This window comes from Podarcis gaigeae (genome assembly GCF_964106915.1).
Source record: "Podarcis gaigeae genome assembly, chromosome: 4".
Taxonomy (NCBI): domain Eukaryota; kingdom Metazoa; phylum Chordata; class Lepidosauria; order Squamata; family Lacertidae; genus Podarcis; species Podarcis gaigeae.
The window spans coordinates 106,980,602-107,001,391 of record NC_139677.1 but is presented as its reverse complement, the minus strand read 5'-3'; the positions used below and the strand labels follow the sequence as shown (position 1 = coordinate 107,001,391).

General features: G+C 48.8%; 2 protein-coding genes across 2 annotated transcripts; both read left to right on the top strand.

Moving 5' to 3' along the window:
• The first annotated feature begins 322 nt into the window (after positions 1-322).
• LOC310843793 (hemoglobin subunit beta-2-like) lies at positions 323-3,484 on the top strand. The gene is made up of 3 exons (XM_083737545.1): positions 323-1,313; positions 1,453-1,675; positions 3,213-3,484. Exons 1-3 carry the CDS (start codon positions 1,222-1,224, stop codon positions 3,339-3,341), a joined length of 444 nt encoding a protein of 147 aa, XP_083593671.1. The 5' UTR covers positions 323-1,221; the 3' UTR covers positions 3,342-3,484.
• A 6,343-nt stretch (positions 3,485-9,827) lies between these two features.
• LOC310843668 (olfactory receptor 51I1-like) lies at positions 9,828-12,592 on the top strand. Its single transcript, XM_083737311.1, has 2 exons — positions 9,828-9,915; positions 11,492-12,592. Exon 2 carries the CDS (start codon positions 11,519-11,521, stop codon positions 12,449-12,451), a length of 933 nt encoding a protein of 310 aa, XP_083593437.1. The 5' UTR covers positions 9,828-9,915; positions 11,492-11,518; the 3' UTR covers positions 12,452-12,592.
• Positions 12,593-20,790: the final 8,198 nt, after the last annotated feature.

Genomic DNA, 20,790 nt, shown 5'->3' with positions numbered 1-20,790 from the left:
AGCCTTTGTCCATCTCTCCCAACGCCAGAACTCAGGGGCCTCCAGTGAAGCTGAGGGTTGGAAGATTCCGGACAGGCGAAAGAAAGGACTCCTTCACAAGACACAATCTGTGGAACTCCCCCCCACAGGAGGCAGTGGTGGCCACCAGCCTGGGTGGCTTTGAAAGAGGATTGGGCAAATTCATGGTGGAGGAGAGAGCTGCCCATGGCTGTGATCTGGGGTGGCTGTGTGCTGCCTCCACAAGATGAGGTAGCAATGCTTCTGAAGACCAGCTGCTGGCAGGAGGGGAGGGGGTTGCTCTGGTTCTCAGGTCCCAAGAGAGGCATCTGCCTGTGAGAACAGGATGCTGGACTAGGTGGCCCATTGGCCTGATCCAGCAGCCTCTTCTGATGTCCTTGTGTTAGGTAGATAAGACGTAGATAGTCTCTGATTAAAGAGGAGGAAGGGTCTGCAGCCCCAACAGCACAACCCCAATCTCTCCACTGCCGACACCCCCCTGCTTTGCCCAGAACAGGAGTTGGACTCCTAGACAACCTGGAGAGGAGGTCAAGTCGTATGCAACCTCTCCCAGTGGTGCCAGCCCTCAGCCCTGACCTCCGAGACTCCCAAGGGCTGGACTGAACCTCACCCCACAGAGAGGACCATGGGAGGCCTCCTGTAAGAACTAAGAAGATCTTGCTGGATCCATCTGGTCCAGGGCCCTCTTCTCACAGGGGCCAGCAAGATGCCCGTTGTGCAGTCAGAGCAGAGCCATCCTGGCTAGGAGCCACTGACAGCCTGAATCTTGCCCAGGCCTCTATCAAAGCCATCCAGGTTGGTGGTTGCCTCTTGTGGGAGGGAGTTCTGCAGTTTAACTCTGTGTTGTGCAAAGGACTTTCTTCATCTCCGTCCCGAATCTTCCAACTCTCAGAGGCAGAGGGAGAGAGGGAGCGGGAGAGAGAGAGAGAGAGAGAGAGAGAGAGAGAGAGAGGGCAGCTATCTGGGGCCTCCTGCCTGGCCTATGTAGCCCCACCCCAGGGCTGGCTGCCACCCTGCTCTGGCTCGGCCCCACTGAGCCAGACCACCCAACCTCTGTCCAAGGATGGCCCTGCCCACACGAGGAGGAGGAGCCGCAGCTTTGGCCCAGGGTATAAAAGGCTCCAACCATGGAAGGGGCTTCAGCTTCGCCCAGAAGGTTTCGTCCAGCAGCCGAGCAAAGTACCCAACCCTCAGCCAGCCACCATGGTGCAATGGGCCGATAAAGAGAGGGAGATCATCACCCAGATCTGGAGCAAAAGCGATGTGGCCGTGATTGGGGCCGAAGCCCTTGGCAGGTAAACCTTCACCCCTCCCCTCCACTCTCCCACTTGGGACAGGGCAGGCGTGTGTTCTTCAGCCAAGATGACCACCTCTCTCTCTCTCTCTCTCTCTCTCTCTCTCTCTCTCTCTCTCTCTCTCTCTCCTTCTTTCCAGCTTGCTGGTGGTGTACCCCTGGTGCCAGAGGCTCTTTGCTCACTTTGGCAACCTCTCCAGCCCTGCCGCCATCATGGGCAACCCCAGGGTCAAGGCGCACGGCAAGGTGGTCATGGCCTCCTTCGGAGAAGCCATCAAGAACCTCGATAACGTCAAGTCCGCCTTTGCCAAGCTGAGCGAGCTGCACTGCAACAAGCTCCACGTGGACCCCGAGAACTTCAAGGTGAGGCCCCCATCTCCCCAAAGGGCTGCCCAGAGTGGCATCTCCGCACGGGGTGGGTGGCAGGGAAGAGGGTGCCTGAGTTCCCCTCTGTGGAGACCAGAAGACAGGAGCAGGAGGCATGTGGGTGAGGAGATAAGGACCCATCCAGACCACTTATTTCCTGGCCAAGAAGCCGGAGGCCCTCAGGCCACTCCTTAACAAAGAGGAGAATCATAGACCTGCGGAGTTGGGAGGGAAGTTGTCTTTGTCAACAAAACTTTTCTGAACTGTCTTTTCCTTTGCAAACTGGCTGCAAAATGTGGAGCCACAGAGCAGTGCTTTAGGTGTCGGACGGGATGGCTCTTGGCTTCCCTTCCAACTCTGCAGTCCAATGATTCTATCATTCACAGGAGGTCTTTAAGCAGAGGGTTGGAGGGCTATCTGCCAGGGCTTCTTTAGCAGCAATTCCTGCATTTGGGGCGGGGGCAGGAGGGGGGTTGGACTAGATGACCCTTGGAGGCGGCCTTCCAGCTCTACAATTCTAAAGTTCTATGGGTGTTATGCTGGAGATGTAAGAGGGAGGTGGGAACCCTTATATCATACATGGTGGGGATGTAAAACTGTAAGGAAATTTTGGAACGAGGTAGATGTGGAGCTGAAAAAATTATTCAAGATTTCGTTTACCAAAAAGCCAGAGGCTTTTTTTGTTAGGCCTAATATCAAAAGACATTCCCAGAGATAAGGGAAAAATGTATTCCTTTAGGCAACAGCAGCGGCCAGGATACTGATTGCAAAGAACTGGAAGGGAGAGAAAATGCCATCATTATTAGAATGGCAAAGTAAACTCTGTGAGTTTGTGGAAATGGCAAAATTGACGGCAATCGTTAGAGGCCATTCAAATCAGAGACTAATTAAAGAGTGGGAGGGAGTGAAGGAATACATGAAAAAATATGGTTCCGGAACTAGAATATTATAGATAACATGTAATACATGCAGGGATAAGCCAGGAAATAAGAAAGAATCAATTGAATAATGATTAAATTATAACAACACAACAAGACGGAAGAAGTGAAAAAAAAAATTTGAGATCACACATGGGTGAAGGGGAAGGGGGGGCATAGGGGAATTTGAAATATTATTTATAATATGAAAGCTTTAACCTAAAATTTCTAACTGTGTCGTATTTGTATACAGCAAAGAGAAGTTTAGAGTAATTAGGTACACTTTAATTTAGTTAATGATGTAATGGGTTTATGTTAGAAAATGAATATGGGTGTTGAATTTGGAAAAGAAAGAAATAAATAAATCTAAAGTTCCATGGGGGGCTGGTTGTGACTCGGCCCTGCTCAAGCCTGGAGCCACCTGGGCTTCGGGACCCCCGTCTCCAGCACCCACCGCCCTTTCCAAACCCCGTGGCAGAGCCTGCCTGGCGAAATCCACGCGTGGCACCGTGGTGGCAGCCTCTGGGCACCTCGCCCGGATCCCGACCCTTTGCCCCCCCCACGCCCGGCTCCCTCCCCCTTCGTGGTCTCCACTGAGCGCCTCTCTTCTCTTCCAGCTCTTGATCAACATGCTCCTGATCGTCTTGGCCTCCCACTTCGGGAAGGACTTCACCCCGACCGCCCACGCCGCCTTCCAGAAGCTGGGCAACGTGGTGTCACACGCCCTGAGCCGCCACTACCACTGAGCGACCCTCGACCAGGGCCAGCTGCCTCGCGGCCGCCCGGCCGCCCACGCCACCAGCACCGCCAGCGCCTTCCCTCGCGGGGAAACCCCCTGCCAGACCCCCCACGCGGGGCCACTAGCTAATAAACGTCACTCCCTGCAAGATGAGCCGGCTCCCGTGTGTCTTTGTGGGGGGCCTTTGGGGGGTGGGGGTGGGAGGACGGGAGAGGTGACCCTTGCAGGACGTAAGGTCCTGCTCTCTGAGTGACCAAACCCAGGAATATAGGCGGACTGCCTTTGGACGCGGAGGTTCCATGAGATGCTGCCTGTCACTGAATCCTTGCCGAAAGGCCCCCAGAGGGCTGGAGAGGGGGCTTGCCTTATTGGCTGCTTGCAAGAACCTCCCCCCCCCCATCTGGTTGCACAAGGGGGCTTGATGGAATATAAGCCAGCGTTCTTTGAAGCCCCCCCTGCTTTAATCCCAAAGTCCCGCACTGCACAGTCAACACAATTACATATGTTGGGGAGAGAGCTGTAGCCTGGCCAAGTTGAGCTGCCCCATCAGGCGGCCGAGTTCTCCTTCTAGGGTCTCTGTGTGTTTTCCGGCCCTTTGCAGCGTCCTGGGGGGGGATGCCCCTCCAGGAAGCCCCAGGATCTGTGCTGTGAGGCCCAGTCCTGGCGTGTGATGAAGACTACGCAGTGGCGTAGCGTGGGTTGTCAGCACCCGGGGCAAGGCAAGTAATTTGCGCCCCCTAACCCGTGGATTTGCACCCCCTAACCCTAACCCCCAGATGTTGCACCCGGTGCGGCTGCCCCCCCCCTGCACACCCACGCTACGCCACTGAGACTACGCAAAGAGAGTCATTGAGAGACAGAGTGGTGTAGTGATTAGGGTGTCGGACCCTATAATAATAATAATTTATTATTTATACCCCGCCCATCCGGCTGCCACTCTGGGTGGCTTCCAACAGAACACTAAAATACAATAACCTATTAAACATTAAAAGCTTCCCTAAACAGGGCTGCCTTCAGATGTCTTCTAAAAGTCTGGTAGTTGTTTATCTCTTTGACAACTGGTGGGAGGGCGTTCCACAGGGAGGGCGCCACCACTGAGAAGGCCCTCTGCCTGGTTCCCTGTAACTTGGCTTCTTGCAGTGAGGGAACTGCCAGAAGGCCCTCTGAGCTGGACCTCAGTGTCCGGGCAGAATGATGGAGGTGGAGATGCTCCTTCAGGTATACTGGACTAGGAGCTGGGTTCGAATCCCCACTCAGCCATGAAGCTCCCTGGATATGTTCTCGGCTGGGGTGGGGTGGGGGCACAGCCATTGCCTTTCAGCCTCGTCTACAGCACAGGGCTGTTGTTGTGAGGAGGAGAAACATCTTTCACCAGCTTGAGCTGCTTGGAGAGAAAGCTGGGATATAAATGTATCAAATGAACTTATACTCATCCAAGAGGATGAGGTCTCTGGGGGTCTCCCAGCCATGCACCCTCCTCCTCAGTGACATGACTGCATTCTCTTGACCCCCACAAATCCTCACTGGGCATGACATGTGAACAGCTCTGTGAAATGCTGCGTGTCTGTTGTGCAAACCATAATTCATTGCTAGAGTCTCCTGTCCAAAGGACTGAGAGCTAGAGTTCCCCTGAGCGTGTGCAGAGTAACTGAGCAGCTGGCTGTGGGTGGAGAGGCTGGGCACCTGTTGCCCTTTTGCAGGACAAAGAGATCTTGTGGGGTGGGGGCCTTGATTTCCTCTCCCATGGCCCCAGAAAATACGGAACATTCTTTATTATCTTTATTACTTATGAAATTTCTATACTGCCCTTCACCCACCCAACTCAGGGAAGTTCACAACATACAAACACGAAGTGCATGATAGAAACAAGAAAAACACGTGCAAACCAATAACCCCCACTCCCCCCCACCCCCATGTTCCACTTGGGGTGGGGCAGCAGGGAGAGAACCCAGCAGGCCGTTTCAAAGATAAAGACTCCCTTGCGGGCGGATATCTGGCAACATCTGCACCCCACCCTCCTCCTGTGTGATCACGATGGCCGTGACACAAGGCAATGTGCCTCTCGCGCATCTGCAAGCAGCTCCCGGGTGTGCCAAGGGCTCTCTCACAGAATTGTAGAATGGTAGATTCACAGCTAAAGGATCCAACCTCTGCTTAAATACCCCCAGCTCTTTCAACTGCTCCTCCTGAGTCTTGGTTCCCAGACCCTCGATCGTCTTGGTTGCCCTCCTCTGCACACCTGCCAGCTGGTCAACAGCCTTCTTGAATTGTAGTGCCCAGAACTGGACAGAGTATTCCAGGTGTGGTCTGACCAAGGCAGAAGAGAGAGGGACTATGACTTCCCTGGATCTGGATGTGGATGCAGCCTAGAATAGCCTTTTTTGCTGCTGCATCACACTGTTGACTCATGTTGAGCTTGTGGTCCACCAAGACTCCTAGATCCTTTTCACATGTACTGCAATAATAATAATAATAATAATAATAATAATAATAATAATAATAATTTATTATTTATACCCTGCCCATCTGGCTGGGTTTCCCCAGCCACTCTTTCAACAAAATATTAAAATACAGTAATGCATCAAACATTAAAAGCTTCCCTAAACAGGGCTGCCTTCAGATGTCTTCTAAAAGTTGTTGTTCTCTTTGACATCTGGTGGGAGGGCGTTCCACAGGGCTGGTGCCACCACCGAGAAGGCCCTGTGCCTGGTTCCCTGTAACTTGGCTTCTCACAGTGAGGAACCACCCGCCAGAAGGCCCTCAGCACTGGACCTCAGTGTTCAGGTAGAATGGTGGGGGTGGAGACGCTCCTTCAGGTATACTAGACCGAGGCCGTTTAGGGCTTTAAGGGTCAGCACCAACATTTTGAATAGTGCTCAGAAACGTACCGGGAGTAGGCTATCTGGTTCTTTCTGCCAAAGTGCAGAACCTGACATTTGACAGTGATGACGACGAGGACGACAAAGCAGACCAGACTCCTTTGACTGGGTGCATGAACGTGGATCTATGGATGGAAACGGAATGTGAGAATTGCCACCCCCGCATTTCTAAGCTTTGGATCAGGCGTCATTTCTCATCCACCTGCATCAAAGAAAACTCTGCAGCACTGGGGCTAGAGATCCCTGCCCGTAGGTGGTGTTGTTGTTTTAAAAAGAATCCTGCAAGCTTATTCTTAACACCCTCTAAACTCTGGGCTCCAGGGTGGTCCCATGTGGGGCAGCAGCAGCAGCAGCCCCAGAGCCCCTGGAGCACCGCCAGGTGAGCCTGTGCATAAGAGCTTCCTCACAGCTGCCCCTTTGGTCTCTCCTGCCGCAGACAAAGAAGAAAAGGTTCAGGACAGACATCAGAGACTCTCCTGGCAAAGGCGGAGTGGGGTGCTCAGCCTTCCAGGTAAGGGAGCGGGTGCTGAAGGATAGGATCCGAGAATTGTAGAGTTGGAAGGGAGCCCAAGTGTCATCTAGTCCAACTCCCGCAATGAAGGAATGAGGAAGCCACCACCACCAGACCTGCAGTTGAGTTCCTCCTCTGCCACAATGGGTCTGGCCAGGCCCATGTTGTTGCCAGGGATTCAAATGATGAGAAAGAAGGATCTGACTAAACATCCGTGTGGGAGTGATGCTCCACCTGTGCTGAGGCACACCTCACACCCGGCATGCCACAGCGTGCCAAGGAGCCTTGTGGCTACTCGCCCTGAACTCTAGCCTCTTGGCTAGCAAACAGGGTTTCCCCCCCTGACCGTTTGTCCTCTCACAGATTTGGTTACTAGACTTAACACTTGGCTGGAGCATGACCAGGGACACAGATGTAATCAAGTATCGGGGAAAACATTTTAGGGAAACACCTGCTGACACGTGTATTTGACAATGTGCTTAGATGGAGATACGTCATGTTCAGGGTGGTTTCACTACTGTTTCCAGTTCTTGACTTCTGTTAATAAAAGGAGCCTCTGCACAGCTAGTCGGCAGCCTGCTTGGAGCATGCTTGCCAGCGTGCTTCTGCACAGCTCACCTGCATTCAACCTCCCATTGTCCTTCATTATTCCTACATATCAGGAAGGACGTTCTGAGAACCAGAAGGGGGTGGGTTCTCCTTCCTTGGAGGTTTTTAAGCAGAGGCTGGATGGCTATCCATCCCTTCTATGCTGGGTAAAGAAGAGGCATCTGCCCAAATGATCTCTTCCAAAGATGGTTGCTAGCTGTCCAGTCCCTCAGCTCATCTCTGCTCAGCACCTGGAGGCAGCTGGTGGGTTTCACCCTTGGAAGGGAGCTTCAGTTAAGCTGCTCTTGCAGATTTAGCTGTGCCCACCCCAAAACCCACGTCTCTCACCTCCAAGAGCCAAGAGAAGGCCACCTCCTGCCTTTGCTCTCCCTGAGCTCTGGCCAACCCAAGCTCTGCTGCTTCTCAAGCCATGGGGTGGGCTCCCCTCTGGGCTGTGGAGGGAAAGTCCTATGTGGCACAGTGGGTCAGAGATCCTGGGTGTTAACCAGAAGGTTGGTGGTTCAAGCCCACCCAGAGACCGCTGTGGGTAGGATTCATGCATTGCAGGGGTAGGACTAGATGTCCTCTGGAGCCCCCTCCATATGAGGCTGAGGATTCCCCTCCTCCCTCCCAACCAAGGCTACTGTGCAGATCAGGATGAGCCGCCCCCCAACCCAAAAATGTGGGTGTGACTGACTGTGCACCTTTATGGGGCCCCCACAGATGCTGAGAGACACTGTCTTAGCCTTTGGACAATTTGTGCCTTCAAGGGATGGGGGGATTGCAGTCCTCAATCAGCTGCGAGTCCTGCATTGCAGGGTCTATATGACTCTTTGCCTCCCTTGCAACTCTGAAATTCTACGTTCTAGAATCTCTTCTCCAGCTGTTAGGAGGGTGGGGGGTGTGTGTCGCTGGGTTCTACACTTACCATCTACAAGCAGCTGCCTGAAGTTCATTGCCCTAATATTCTTATTATTATCAATTCCAAACCAAACCAATTCCAAACCCCTCAACTGCCTCCTGAGGGTGGAATAATCATTTTCTCCTTCCTGATTTTTTTTGGGGAAATATTTTTTATTAGGAATTTCAACATAGTAATTTATCAAAAACACATCATCCTCATTCCCCCTCATTTTCTCCTCCCCCCTCCTCAAAAAAGAAAAACCCACATCCCCCAGACTTCCCTCAGCTCCTCTCTCTCTGGTTTTTCAACACATGTTATTCTCTGCATATTATAAAATTGTAAAGATCCTTAATTTATCTATCTATATTTTACCAATAAAAAGTTTGTGTATGTTTATTCAAAACCTGCCAAGGAGCCCAGTTCATTTTGTTGCTTCTTTAAGTACAATGGTACCTCGGGTTACAGACGCTTCAGGTTACAGACGCTTCAGGTTACAGACTGCGCTAACCCAGAAATATTACCTCGGGTTAAGAACTTTGCTTCAGGATGAGAAAAGAAATCGTTCTCCGGCGGCGCAGCAGCAGCAGGAGGCCCCATTAGCTAAAGTGGTGCTTCAGGTTAAGAACAGTTTCAGGTTAAGAATGGATCTCCGGAACAAATTAAGTACATAACCCGAGGTACCACTGTACTTTGTAAAAGGTTCCCATTCTTCTTTAAAGTCACAGTTGTCCTTATCATGTGGTTTATGAGTCAATTTCGCCAATTCCACTTAGTCCATCATTTTCCCTTGCCACAGTTCTTTGGTCGGGATTTCTTTGTTCTTCCATCCTTGTGCTATTAAGACTCTCGCCGCCATTGTCGTGTACATGAAGATGTTTTCCAATTTCCTTGGCAGGTCTTTTCCTACAATCCCTAACAAGAATGCTTCAGGCTTTTGTTTTGTTTTTTTTACAAATGTTAATTGGAACATTTTCTTCAACTCATTGTATATCATTTAGTTGTTTGCTTCTCCTGACCTGTGGCTAGAATGATCTACGACAGATCGGTAATCACCTCTTCTCCGGCAATGGTGATAGGATCATAGAACAGTAGGGTTGGAAGGGACACCAAGGGTCATTTAGTCTGACCCACTGAGATGCAGGAATCTCAGCAAAAGCATCCATGCTTGATGGCCGTGCAACCTCTGCTCTGCTCAAAACCCTCGCCACTGAGTTGTAGTGGCACCCCCACCCCCACCTGTCCACCAGCACCCAGACTTGCCTATTCCCTCCCACTAAATCCACTTTTAAGAAAAAGCAGATCTGTTCGGCTGAGTGGATGTGGCTGGATTTGTCTTCAACCGCCTGCCATCTACTGCCACCTCCTGGCTGATGGACAGAAAAATGCAGGTTTCCAGGTTCACAAGTGCTAGCAGCCCTCTTCAGTTCCACGTCTACCTTTTTGGCGTGAAAACCACTGGGAAATGCTCTGGCTGTATGGTTCAGCTTTACGGTCAAGTCCTAAACACCTTCTGCTGTGTTTGGCCAGTGGCCCGTGGAGGCCAGTGTTGTGCTACTTTGGCTAATGGGGTCCCACCCCCCCTCTCACACACACAGAGAGCACTCTGATAGTAAGAGCCTCTGGACAGTGGAATGGACCTCTGAGGAAGGTCATGGACCAGAGCTGGATTTAGGTTTGATGAGGCCCTAAGCTCCTGAAGGTAATGGGCCCCTTTATATGTCCAGCTGTCCTTTGTCAACAACAAATAGTCGCTGTTTTTTGTGTTGAATTTTGAAATTGAAATATTGAAATACTTGATTGTCACTTGTACAACTTACAACTTGTATACAGTGAGATTACATGAGCACCCCCCACTCAGCTTTCTTAGTCTTAATTCCCCTCATTTACTGACACCCACCCACCAAACCCAAAAGTCAGTTGCCCTGTAGTTATCTTTTCATTCAGCAGCCTAACAGCCCATGGATAAAAGCTGTTCTTTACCCTGTTGGTGCAACTAATCATGCTTCTATATCTTCTGCCTGAGGGCAGGCGATCAAGAAAGTGCCAGCCAGGGTGTGAATCATCCCTAAGAATTTCCCTCACTCTCCCGAGGCAACGTTCTTCCGCTATTTCATCCAGCGGATTCACGGGACAGCCCATAATATCTTGTGCTGTATTCACCATCCTCTGTAGGCACTTCCTTTCAGTTGGTGTCAAACCAGCATACCACACCGTGATGCAGTATGAAAGGACACTTTATATTGTGGACCAGTAGAAGGAGATCATCAAATGTTGATTGACATCGTTCTTTCGAAATACTCGTATATGCTATATGGTAATCTATGGACCTAGTAGTTATCTAAAGCCATTTGCACATGTTGCCCTGCAACCAGCACATGCAGAATTTAGGCACCCTATATATAGAAAGGAGCAAACCAGGGATATTTGAGGGAGCAGGCTAGCAGGCGGGGGTCATTGCTTACATCAGAGGAGCCTACACAACATAAAAAACGGTTGCTGTATGTAGGTTTCATTTTATTTGTTTTTTATCTTATATTTTGGAAATGTACATCCAGTTGTTGTTTTCTTTAATTTTTGGGGGGTCCCTGAAGAGAATGGGGCCCTGAGCCATAGCTTGTTTCGCTTATATGTAAATCCCACACTGTCGTTCGGTGGAAGTTCTAAAGCAGAGGTTGGGTGGCCGTCCCTCATGAGTGCTTTGGCTGTGATTCCTACATTGCAGTGGGTTGAGTGAGGTGACTCTTGGGAATCTTTCCAACCCTACAATTCTGTGATTCTTTGTCCCTAGTCTATGGTTTTCAATACACTGTCTTTATCTGCTGTGAGAGCTTCTGGTCATTTTCATGCCCCATCTCTAGACTTGGAGCAGAGGAGCATCAGTGTAGCAAACCCCATTGGCGCCTGGGGTGGAGAGATTGCCCACAGTTGTTGAGCTTTTTTGGGAGAGATTGCACAGTGGCTCCAGGGCCCTGTATCCCCCCAGTGCCACCCCTACCACTCAGTGCGCCTTCCTTCCTTCCTTCCTTCCTTCCTTCCATCCATCCCTGGATTTCCACTCTGATTTTCTCTTGACTTCCCTTGTCTTTATATTTTAGACCCTTGCAGGAGTTACTCCAATGTTTCCCACTTGACCTTCTTCTCAGCAGCTCACTGATGGAGTCTTCCCTCTCTCTCCTCTCCTCTCCTCTCCTCTCCTCTCCTCTCCTCTCCTGCCATGTGCTTCCCTCTCCCTTGTCCTGTGGCCAGAAGCCTCCTGGTCCTTGTTTCCTTTCCAGGGAAATCCAAAGCCCACGAAGGGGTGCATGGAAGAGCTCAACCTCACCCGCTTCCAGCCTGCCACCTTCCACCTCACCGGCTTCCCAGGCCTGGAGCAGTTCCACTTGTGGATTGCCATCCCCTTCTGCTTGCTGTACGCCGCCTCCATCGCTGGCAACTGCACCATCCTCGCCATCGTCAGGAGGGACCGGCGGCTCCACGAGCCCATGTATTTCTTTCTGTGCATGCTGTCCTTCAACGATTTGGGGGTTTCCCTCTCCACCCTCCCTACGGTCCTGGGCATCTTCTGCTTTGGCCTCAGTGACATCCTCTTCGATGCTTGCCTGGCCCAGATGTTCTTCCTCCACTCCTTCTCCTTCATGGAGTCAGGGATCCTGCTAGCCATGTCCTTTGACCGCTTTGTCGCCATCTGCAACCCTCTCCGGTACTCGTCCACCTTGACCAACCCCCGGATTGCCCGGATTGGCTTGGCCATCGTCCTGAAGAGCACCATCATGCTCTTCCCCTTCCCATTCCTCATCAAGCGTCTGCCCATTTGCAAGTCCAACGTCCTGTCCCACTCCTACTGCCTCCACCCGGACATGATGCGCCTGGCGTGTGCCGACATCACCGTCAACAACATCTATGGCTTCTTCGCCGTCCTCTTCACCTACGGCCTGGACTCCACCTTCATTGTTCTGTCCTACGCCATGATCCTGAAGACCGTCTTGAGCATCGCATCCCGGGAGCAGCGGCGCAAGGCCCTCAACACCTGCGTCTCGCACATCTGCGCGGTCCTCTCATTCTACGTCCCCATCATCGCCGTCTCCGTCCTGCACAGATTTGGGAAGGGCGCCCCTCCAGTGGTCCACATCATGATGTCCAACGTCTACCTCTTCGTCCCCCCGCTGCTCAACCCCATCATCTACAGCGTCAAAACCAAAGAGATTCGGAAGGGAATTGTCAAGATATTTTCATGAGCGGCAAACACAAATCGAACAGGCGTGGTGTGGCAAGTCTTAACGCATCTGTCTAGGACCTTGGAGGGACCAGGGTTCAAATCTCCCCAACTTGGCCACAAAGCTGACCTTTGGGGTTGGTCACTGCCTCTCTCTCTCTCTCTCTCTAAATAAATAAATAAATAAATAAATCTTTATTGTTTTAAAATACAATCATACAACTAAGGTAAGTATAACAAAGTTAAGTACAAAAAAAAAGAAAAAGAAAGAATTTAAGGAGGCGAATAAAAAAGAAAAAGAAATTATAAAGAAAGAATCAAAATTTTATACAACATCATGTCTTATCCATTAATGTTTTCTGTAAGAAACTTCCAATCGTTCTCATTATACTTTTTCTGTTGTCATGATTTTATCACACAGTTTTGTTTTATATCTTTTTTCATACATTCCGCTAAGATGATTAATCCATTTATTTATTGTACACAAGTATCATTCCACTTCTGCTAGGATGATATCATTTTTACAGTATAATCTTATATATTCCTTGAATATTTTCCATTCTCCCTATGCTTTCTGGTTTGAGGCCCCCATGACTTTTCCGGTCAGCTTTGCTAATTGAAGATATTCTATCATAAGCGCTTGCCAATCTGTTATTGTTGTTGTTGTTTCGCATTTCCAGCTTCTTGCTACAAGTATTCTTGCTGCCGTGATTGCGTACATGAACAGTGGTCTTGTGTTTTATTATTATTAGGAATATTACCAATAGAAATTAAAAAAACAGTCACTGCCTCTCTCAGCCTAACCCTTGCAGGGTTGTTGTGAGAATAAAATGGGGAGGAGGAGGACCATGCACACTGCTTTGATCTCATCGGAGGGAAAGTTAGCACATTAATGTAATAAAAAAGCAAAATGAATGAATGAATGAATGAGCGTTCACATACTGAGACATAATTGTGAATAATTTTTGGAAGGCTGGATGCTCTCTGGGTGTCCCTGCATCCCTTCCTCTGGCCTCCAGCTCTGTGGGCAGAGCATTACAGAAGGTCTTGGGTTCTAATCTTGGCACCTCCAGGCAAGGCTGGAAAGGCGTCTTGGCTGAAACCCCGGAAAGCTGCTCCAGCACTGTGCATGACGGGCAAAGGTTTTTCTTCCTACACCCCTGGTCTTTAGAGGTATGGCCTCTAAACACAAAGGCTCTGTTTACCTGTGATGCATATTCATTTAGGCAATTTCTACGTAGTACTTAATTACAATTGTTTCTTAAGCCAGTCAAGTCTCAGTGCCAGTGGGTGTGATGGTTGGGTCTCTCCCAAAGAAGCGAGACAACTCTGGCAGCAATTAACTCAGGTTTATTGCTCAAAACACACAAATCACTCTGGAGCTCAGTCACTCAGTGACTGCTTCCAAATTAGCCGTTGCCGAGTCTGAGTTCCGCCCCTTTCTCTTCCCACGTTTAAAGCCCCACTTACGGTGGTATGATAAGGTCAAAGCTCATAAAGCGTTTAAAAACCATATTGTCAGAAAAGCACTGTTTAATGTCTGGATAAGAGATAAGGACTTGCTAGAAAATAAAACCCCAAGGTGGTTGTCACCAATGGAAGCGAAGGCTCAGAAAAAGCTGAATATGGAGGCCAAATGGCCAAAATATTGGGAAATTTTGGAACAAGAGGGAGACAGATTAAAACTACAGAGTTTTGAAAAATTAAAAAAATAGAGTGCGAGACTGGCTCCATTATTACCAAATAATGGAGGCATATACCGGTAATTTGGACAAAAAAAATGGTTTCCAGGTGGAAAAATCAAAGTTGGAAACAGAACTGTTAGATCCCAAAATTAAGAACTTGTCAAGAATGTATAACTTGCTGTTGAAATGGAACACTCAGGATGAAACGGTGAAATCTGCCATGATTAAATGGGCACAAGATGTTGGACATAACATAATGATGGCTGACTGGGAAAAGTTATGGACCACAGGTATGAAGTTCACGGCATGTAATGTCTTAAGAGAGAATATAATGAAAATGATCTACAGGTGGTACATGACACCAGTCAAGCTTCCAAAAATTTATCATTTGCCCGATAATAAATGTTGGAAATGTAAAGATAATGAAGGTAGATTCTTTCACCTTTGGTGGACGTGCCCAAGGATTAAGACTTTCTTTCTGGGAGATGATCTATAACGAAATGAAAAAGGTATTTAAATATACCTTTCTGAAGAAACCAGAGGCCTTTCTCCTGGGCATGGTCAGCCAATTGGTGCCAAAGAAGGACAGAACTTTCTTTATGTATGCTACAACAGCAGCAAGAATACTTATTGCAAAGTACTGGAAGACACAAGATCTACCCACCCGGGAAGAATGGCAGATGAAGTTGATGGACTACATGGAACTGGTGGAAATGACTGGCAGAATCCGAGACCAGGGAGAAGAGTCGGTGGAAGAAGATTGGAAGATTATTTACAGAAGCATTGTAAAATTAATGAATGTTAGAAGGATGTTGGAATGAAGTTATATGGCTTTAGCAGAAATGCTATAAAGAATTAAGTAAAAATAGATTGTTAATGGGCTAAAGGGGGAAAAGTAAGGTTAGATTGTGTCAAGACAAATTATAGGACAAAAACAGAGAAAGATGGAAAGGATTTGCTGAATTAGCTAACTGAACTAGAATACAAAAAAGGAGGTGTGAGGAGGTCAATGAAACAAGTAAATGAAAGATAAGTTATGGGAATATTTGATGTGTTTTTAATTGTTTTTGTCTTTGTTTTGTTAAGATAAGTAGTGTTTTTCTGTTTTTTTCTTTATTGTAATGTATGGTTTTGTTTTGTTTAACTTTGTTTTTTCTTTCTTTCTTTCTGTAATCCTTAAACCTTTAATAAATATTACTTAAAAAAAAAAAAAGCCCCACTTACGCTTCCTTTCCTGTTCACGCCTCTCATTAATTCTTGCGAGCCTACGCATCTTGGGATAGGCTATTTTTGGTGGCCCTCCCTCTGAGTCCCAGCTTAAACTGTCAGTCTGTGTCTTCCCCTTAGAACTACCCCCTTCCTTCTCCTTGTTCTCAGAACTCGGGCTTCTACTGCAACTTGGCTGCTTCTCTCTCCTTCCGCATTCCTACCTAATTACCTCATCATGTCTCTCCACAGTCTCCCCCTCTGTCAGCAATGGGACGCAGCTGACATGGGGGCAGGTTTTCCTCCCTCCCTCCCTCCCTTCCTTGCCCATAGAGCAGCACCAGCAGCAGGGAGCACACCTGGCCAAGAGATCTTCAGTGAACTCTGACACGTCCAGATGGGCCAGGGGTGAGACCAGTAGAAGGCAGCATCTCCTTACGTCTGAGCCAAAGAGCTGCACTTGTTTCACAGCCTATGAAAGAAGAGCCTTCCATGGAGGGGGATGTAGCCATCTCCAAAGGCCTGTCCTTGGCTTCAGTGTGGGATGTTCCTGTTAGAATTCCTGCTCCATGATTGCAGTCATGGGATTGTTGTCTATCACATGATGGTGTATGTTTTGACTCCATAGAGTGGGAAGTGACGGAGACAGGATGTTTGTGTTACTGTGTTCCGTGAGGTGGGACTATTGTCCTTTCTTCTTTTTCTCTTTGCTGTCTGATGAGAGAGAGAGAGAGGGAGGGAGGGAGCCGCGTTGCAATGCTCCGTGTGTGTTTATATGTAAATAAAGTAGATTAGCCAAAATGCTGAGTTGCTGAGGTCTGTCACGCGCATGATGCGCAAATTCTGCGGATCCCTAAGTGTGCCGGTGTCGGTTGGCATAAGTCGCTGTGATGTTTGGGCAGAAGAAAGCTTTTGAAGCTCCCGAACTATCGACCAGGAGGGAGGGAATGTGCCAGTCGGGCATGAACTCCTGATAGTTCCTTCCTGCTCTGTCCCGCCGTCCAGAAAACACTATTTCCAAATCTGTTGTGGGCTTGTGGGGGGGGGGTCAGTCTGGATGATGTCCTGAGTCCCTCCAAATCCTCAGGAGTCCTTTACCCAGTGAGAGTGAGAATCTAAAAGAGGACCCTGTTGCTGAACATGCTTCCTTGAAGGCAATGGCCTTGGCTGGCCACTCAAGTATCCTTATCCACATTCCAAAAGTATGATAGAGGTTGCAAGAGCTGCAACTAAGTGATGGGGGGGCCCTACAGATGGGGGGTACCTCCACTTTCTCACTGAGCTGCTAAGTAGGAGAACAAGAGCCAGAGCGAGTTGTGTGTGAGCTGAGCAGTTGGACACTGGAGACCCAGAGACCGGCTTGCTCTGTGCTGGAGCAGAGCTGTGACCAATGGAGAAGCAAGATTTGTTTGGGGTGTCGATGCTGTGAGCCCCTCCATCCTCCACTCAGGCTGTATATAGGAGTAAATGAAACCTGGCTAAGCACTTGGAACCCCTGGAATTTCTCACTCCTCAGAAGTTGTGGTGGTGTGTAAGAAATCTTTTTTTTTTTTAAGGTAGGAAGATGGAGAGAGGGAAAAGAGACAAAGGGAGGGTAGGATGACTTCACAATATATTTAGTCCAAGAGCGGTTTGACTTTCAGAGAGTTCCTTGTCCTGACAGATGCCCAACCACCTTCAGTGATGAACTGGGTGACTGGCTCTTCAGGTCAAGATGAACTGGGTGACTGGCTCTTCGGGTAAAGGGGCCCCTGACCATTAGGTCCAGTTGCGGATGACTCTGGGGTTGTGGTGCTCATCTCGCATTGTTGGCCGAGGGAGCCGGCATACAGCTTCCGGGTCATGTGGCCAGGTCATCTGGCAAACCAGAGCCAAGCACGGAAATGCCGTTTACCTTCCCGCCGGAGCGATACCTATTGATCTACTTCCACTTGATGTGCTTTTGAACTGCTAGATGGGCAGGAGCTGGGACTGAGCAATGGGAGCTCACCCCGTCGCGGGGATTCAAACCGCCAACCTTCTGATCGGTTTAGACCACAGCACCACCCGTGTCCCTTTTTCAGGTCAGGGACTCCCAGCCAAATCTGATCTTTTTTCAGGCACCAGGGGAAAATCACTTTGTCTTTCCTGACTTTGAGTGGGGTTCATGACTTTTAGTAGTTCTTTGCAAGAACTGATCACCTGAGCTCGAAAATTCTGCTGAATTTATCTCTTTGATCCAGAGAAAGAGGATCCAGTTCACATTTAAAGGTGATTTTACATTATCTACATTTCCTGAAACCATACAAGGACCAAAACAAAGCTGGAATTTGCAGTTCTCCGGATCCTGAAGTTCTGATCTGGAATGGCAAAGAGCGCAATGGCATCCCCAATAGGGTTTATGGCTTCTCCAGCTCAGTAGATGAATGAACATTTTGTTACAGATAGGTAGCCGTGTTGGTCTGCCATAGTCAAAACAAAATAAAAAAAATCCTTCCAGTAGCACCTTAAAGACCAACTAAGTTAGTTCTTGGTATGAGCTTTCGTGTGCATGCACACTTCAATTTGCAGAATCTATTGGTATTTCTGAAACACATAAGCACAAGCACACACACAGAGTATCTTCCTTTATTTATGTTTGTACAGGTTTGTTCTCACAGTTTAGTTCTGCATTTTATTCCAACGCTGCCTCTGGAAGATTGGATACAGTGTGATGACAGTTTATTGGACTTGAGTTTTTGGGGTTGGGCTCCAGCTCCTGCCCCACAGTGTTTCTCCTCTCTCTCTCCCTTTTCTTTCCTTGCATTCACCTGCTGGACTGCAAGTTAGGGCATGTGTGTCTCAAGCTGGGCTTCTCTTGGTGCTGCAACCACAACCGAAGGAGAAGTGATGGAGGAGTTCTCTGTGGAGGCCACAGCAATGCTTTTGTTCCAAGTGGCCCAAGCGTGGCCGGTGGCCTCAAGGAGGATGGCTCAGAGGGGCAGCATCACCATTAAGTCACAAAGCACCCACTGGGTCACCATTGCACTGCTTCTGGCTCAGGCCCACTCCTTCTGGCTCAGGCCGCACTGCTGAGGCCGTATCCCGAGCCTTGCAGCAAATTGGGGTTGTATGTGATACGGAAGGAGGGGGGGTACCTTTCCTCACCCCTCCTCCTCCTGATAAGGGGCCCGAGGCGATGACCTCGACAGCGCCCAACTCTGCCGCGACCCCTCAGCCCCCACACTGTTGCACAGGCACCACACTATACCCCTTGGCCTTATAAAATAATATCCTCTTCCTTCTATATACGGGCGAAATAAGCCCTTCTTTCTTAAGCCTTCCTTTCGCTCTATTTCTAACATGGGTAGACCGTATCGAACTGTATTCTCCATTGACTATAATGGCCGCGCCTCAGCCAATCAGGACCATGCATTCCCCTGCAGGAGTAGCTCAGGGAGCTCTTGCACGCCTCATTTAACCTCCTGACAAGTTGTTGATGGCTCCCCGCTGCAAGAACAATGGAACCGAAACCAGCGACCTTGTAAAACTGTCAAAGTCTTGTTACAATGTATCCATTTTGTTTCCGCTTTTGATATTCAATATACACTTGACCGGCAAAGAGTCGAAACTTTGGAAAATAATATAAAATCAACCAAAGCTCCGATTTTCACCATCTTGACGTCATTCTACTCAGTTCCCTCTGGACTCCATGATGCTGCCCCTACCTCCATAATCTCCAGAGCGGCAAGTCACGTACTCAGGAAGACCCTAATCCTGTCGGATCGTTCTGCCAAACCCTTCCTCCGGGCAATGTCAGGTGGCAGACGATGCATATCTACGTCATTGTCTTGCCATCACCTGTACTCAGGAGACGTTTATCTATGTTTATCTATGCATATCTCTTACTCTGCATATTCCCCCCTCCCTTCCTAAAATGCTAATCCATGTAACCCCACCTTTCTGTAATATATTCATGATGTAATCTGTGTAACCCAACCTTCTCATAATGTATTCATGACGTTTGTTGCACTGTATTCTGGGACTTGAAGGGAACTTTTAAAAGTTTATGTCGCCCCATTCTCGGGGTTCAATTCCATTTTGAACCTGTTGCACAATAAACTTTGGATCTCCGTTTATTGCTCCTGTCTCCGGCTGAGCTCATTTTTCTTCCGCAGGGACCCGCGGACACTTAGTCCGACGAGCTGGGTGGCAGTGTAGCCCCGCACCCGGAATTTTTCCGTAACATATGGTATGTACTGATCAACTTGCTCTGCGACATCACCGCGTTTCACATGTAGACAAGATAATAATAATAACAATAATAATTTTATTATTTGCACCTCACCCATCTGACTGAGTTCTTTGTCAATAAACGATAAAGCAATATGCAATGCTTCTTGTTTTAATTGCAACCAAACTCTCAGTCCCCACAGTTTAAGGCCATATAAGGTTTCACTTGTGACGCCTTCCTAGGTGGGTGTCCAAATATTCACTGTATGGATTGCAGCCAAGATCCCATTAAGAGAATATTGCTCTGGATACTTTTGTAATAAGAAGTAGGTTCATTTAGAAGAGGAGGAGGAGGCGGAGGAGGGGAAGGAGAAGAGGAGTTTGGACTTGATATCCCACCTTTCACTACCCCAAGGAGTCTCAAAGCGGCCACCAATCTCTCCCTTCCTCCCCCACAACAAACACTCTGTGAGGTGAGTGGGGCTGAAAGACTTCAAAGAAGTATGACTAGCCCAAGGTCACCCAGCAGCTGCATGTGGAGGAACAGGGAAGCGAACCCGGTTCACCAGATTACGAGTCCACCTTTCTTAACCACTGCACCACACTGGCTCACTTTAGGGGCTAAGAAATAACAGTTTGGGTAAGCAGACCCTAGAATACGGCATATCAGTTACTCATCATTACATATCAGGTTGAAGGAATTGGATCTGGTCAGTGGGCTGGATGCTTATCCCCCCCCCCTCAGTTGACCGACAGGTGGGCGGCACTAGCTGTTACTCACTTGCTGTCCCAATTATATCAGATGACCTATGACCTACTTTTCCTCACTTTTTTTTGTTCTTGTTTTATTTCTTTATATCTCACCTTTTCCCCAGACTGGGACTCAAGGCGGCTTGTGCAAATTCAGTTGGTAGAGCGCAGGACTCTTAATCTCCGGGACATGGGTTCAAGCCCCACAGTGGGCAAAATATAGCTGCACATGTTGTAGAGGAAAGCGAAGGGTAGGCGAGGTTCACCCACCTGGGAAGGCAGTGCATCTAGGAGAAGGAAAACTCTGGCCTTAAACCTCTTCTGCCTTGAGGGACATCTTCAGGAGAGGAAAAGGCTCAAGAGTAAACCCCACACAAATCTGGAGTCCCTAAGACAGTTGGGTGGCTCCTTGTAATCCTTCTTCCGACAACTCCTGCAGCCAAGCTGGTGCAAAGCATCTTGCTCTGCTTTCATTTTGGACCACATTAGCAAGTCTGAAATGTGTTGTCGTCTAGGTAGCCCAGGAGCT

Excerpts from the sequence above, each read along its gene's own strand:
- LOC310843793 (XM_083737545.1), top strand. The coding sequence starts at position 1,222 with ATGGTGCAATGGGCCGATAAAGAGAGGGAGATCATCACCCAGATCTGG. Across the intron at positions 1,314-1,452 it reads GGGGCCGAAGCCCTTGGCAG|CTTGCTGGTGGTGTACCCCT; the intron begins GTAAACCTTCAC and ends CCTTCTTTCCAG. Across the intron at positions 1,676-3,212 it reads TGGACCCCGAGAACTTCAAG|CTCTTGATCAACATGCTCCT; the intron begins GTGAGGCCCCCA and ends CTTCTCTTCCAG.
- LOC310843668 (XM_083737311.1), top strand. The coding sequence starts at position 11,519 with ATGGAAGAGCTCAACCTCACCCGCTTCCAGCCTGCCACCTTCCACCTC.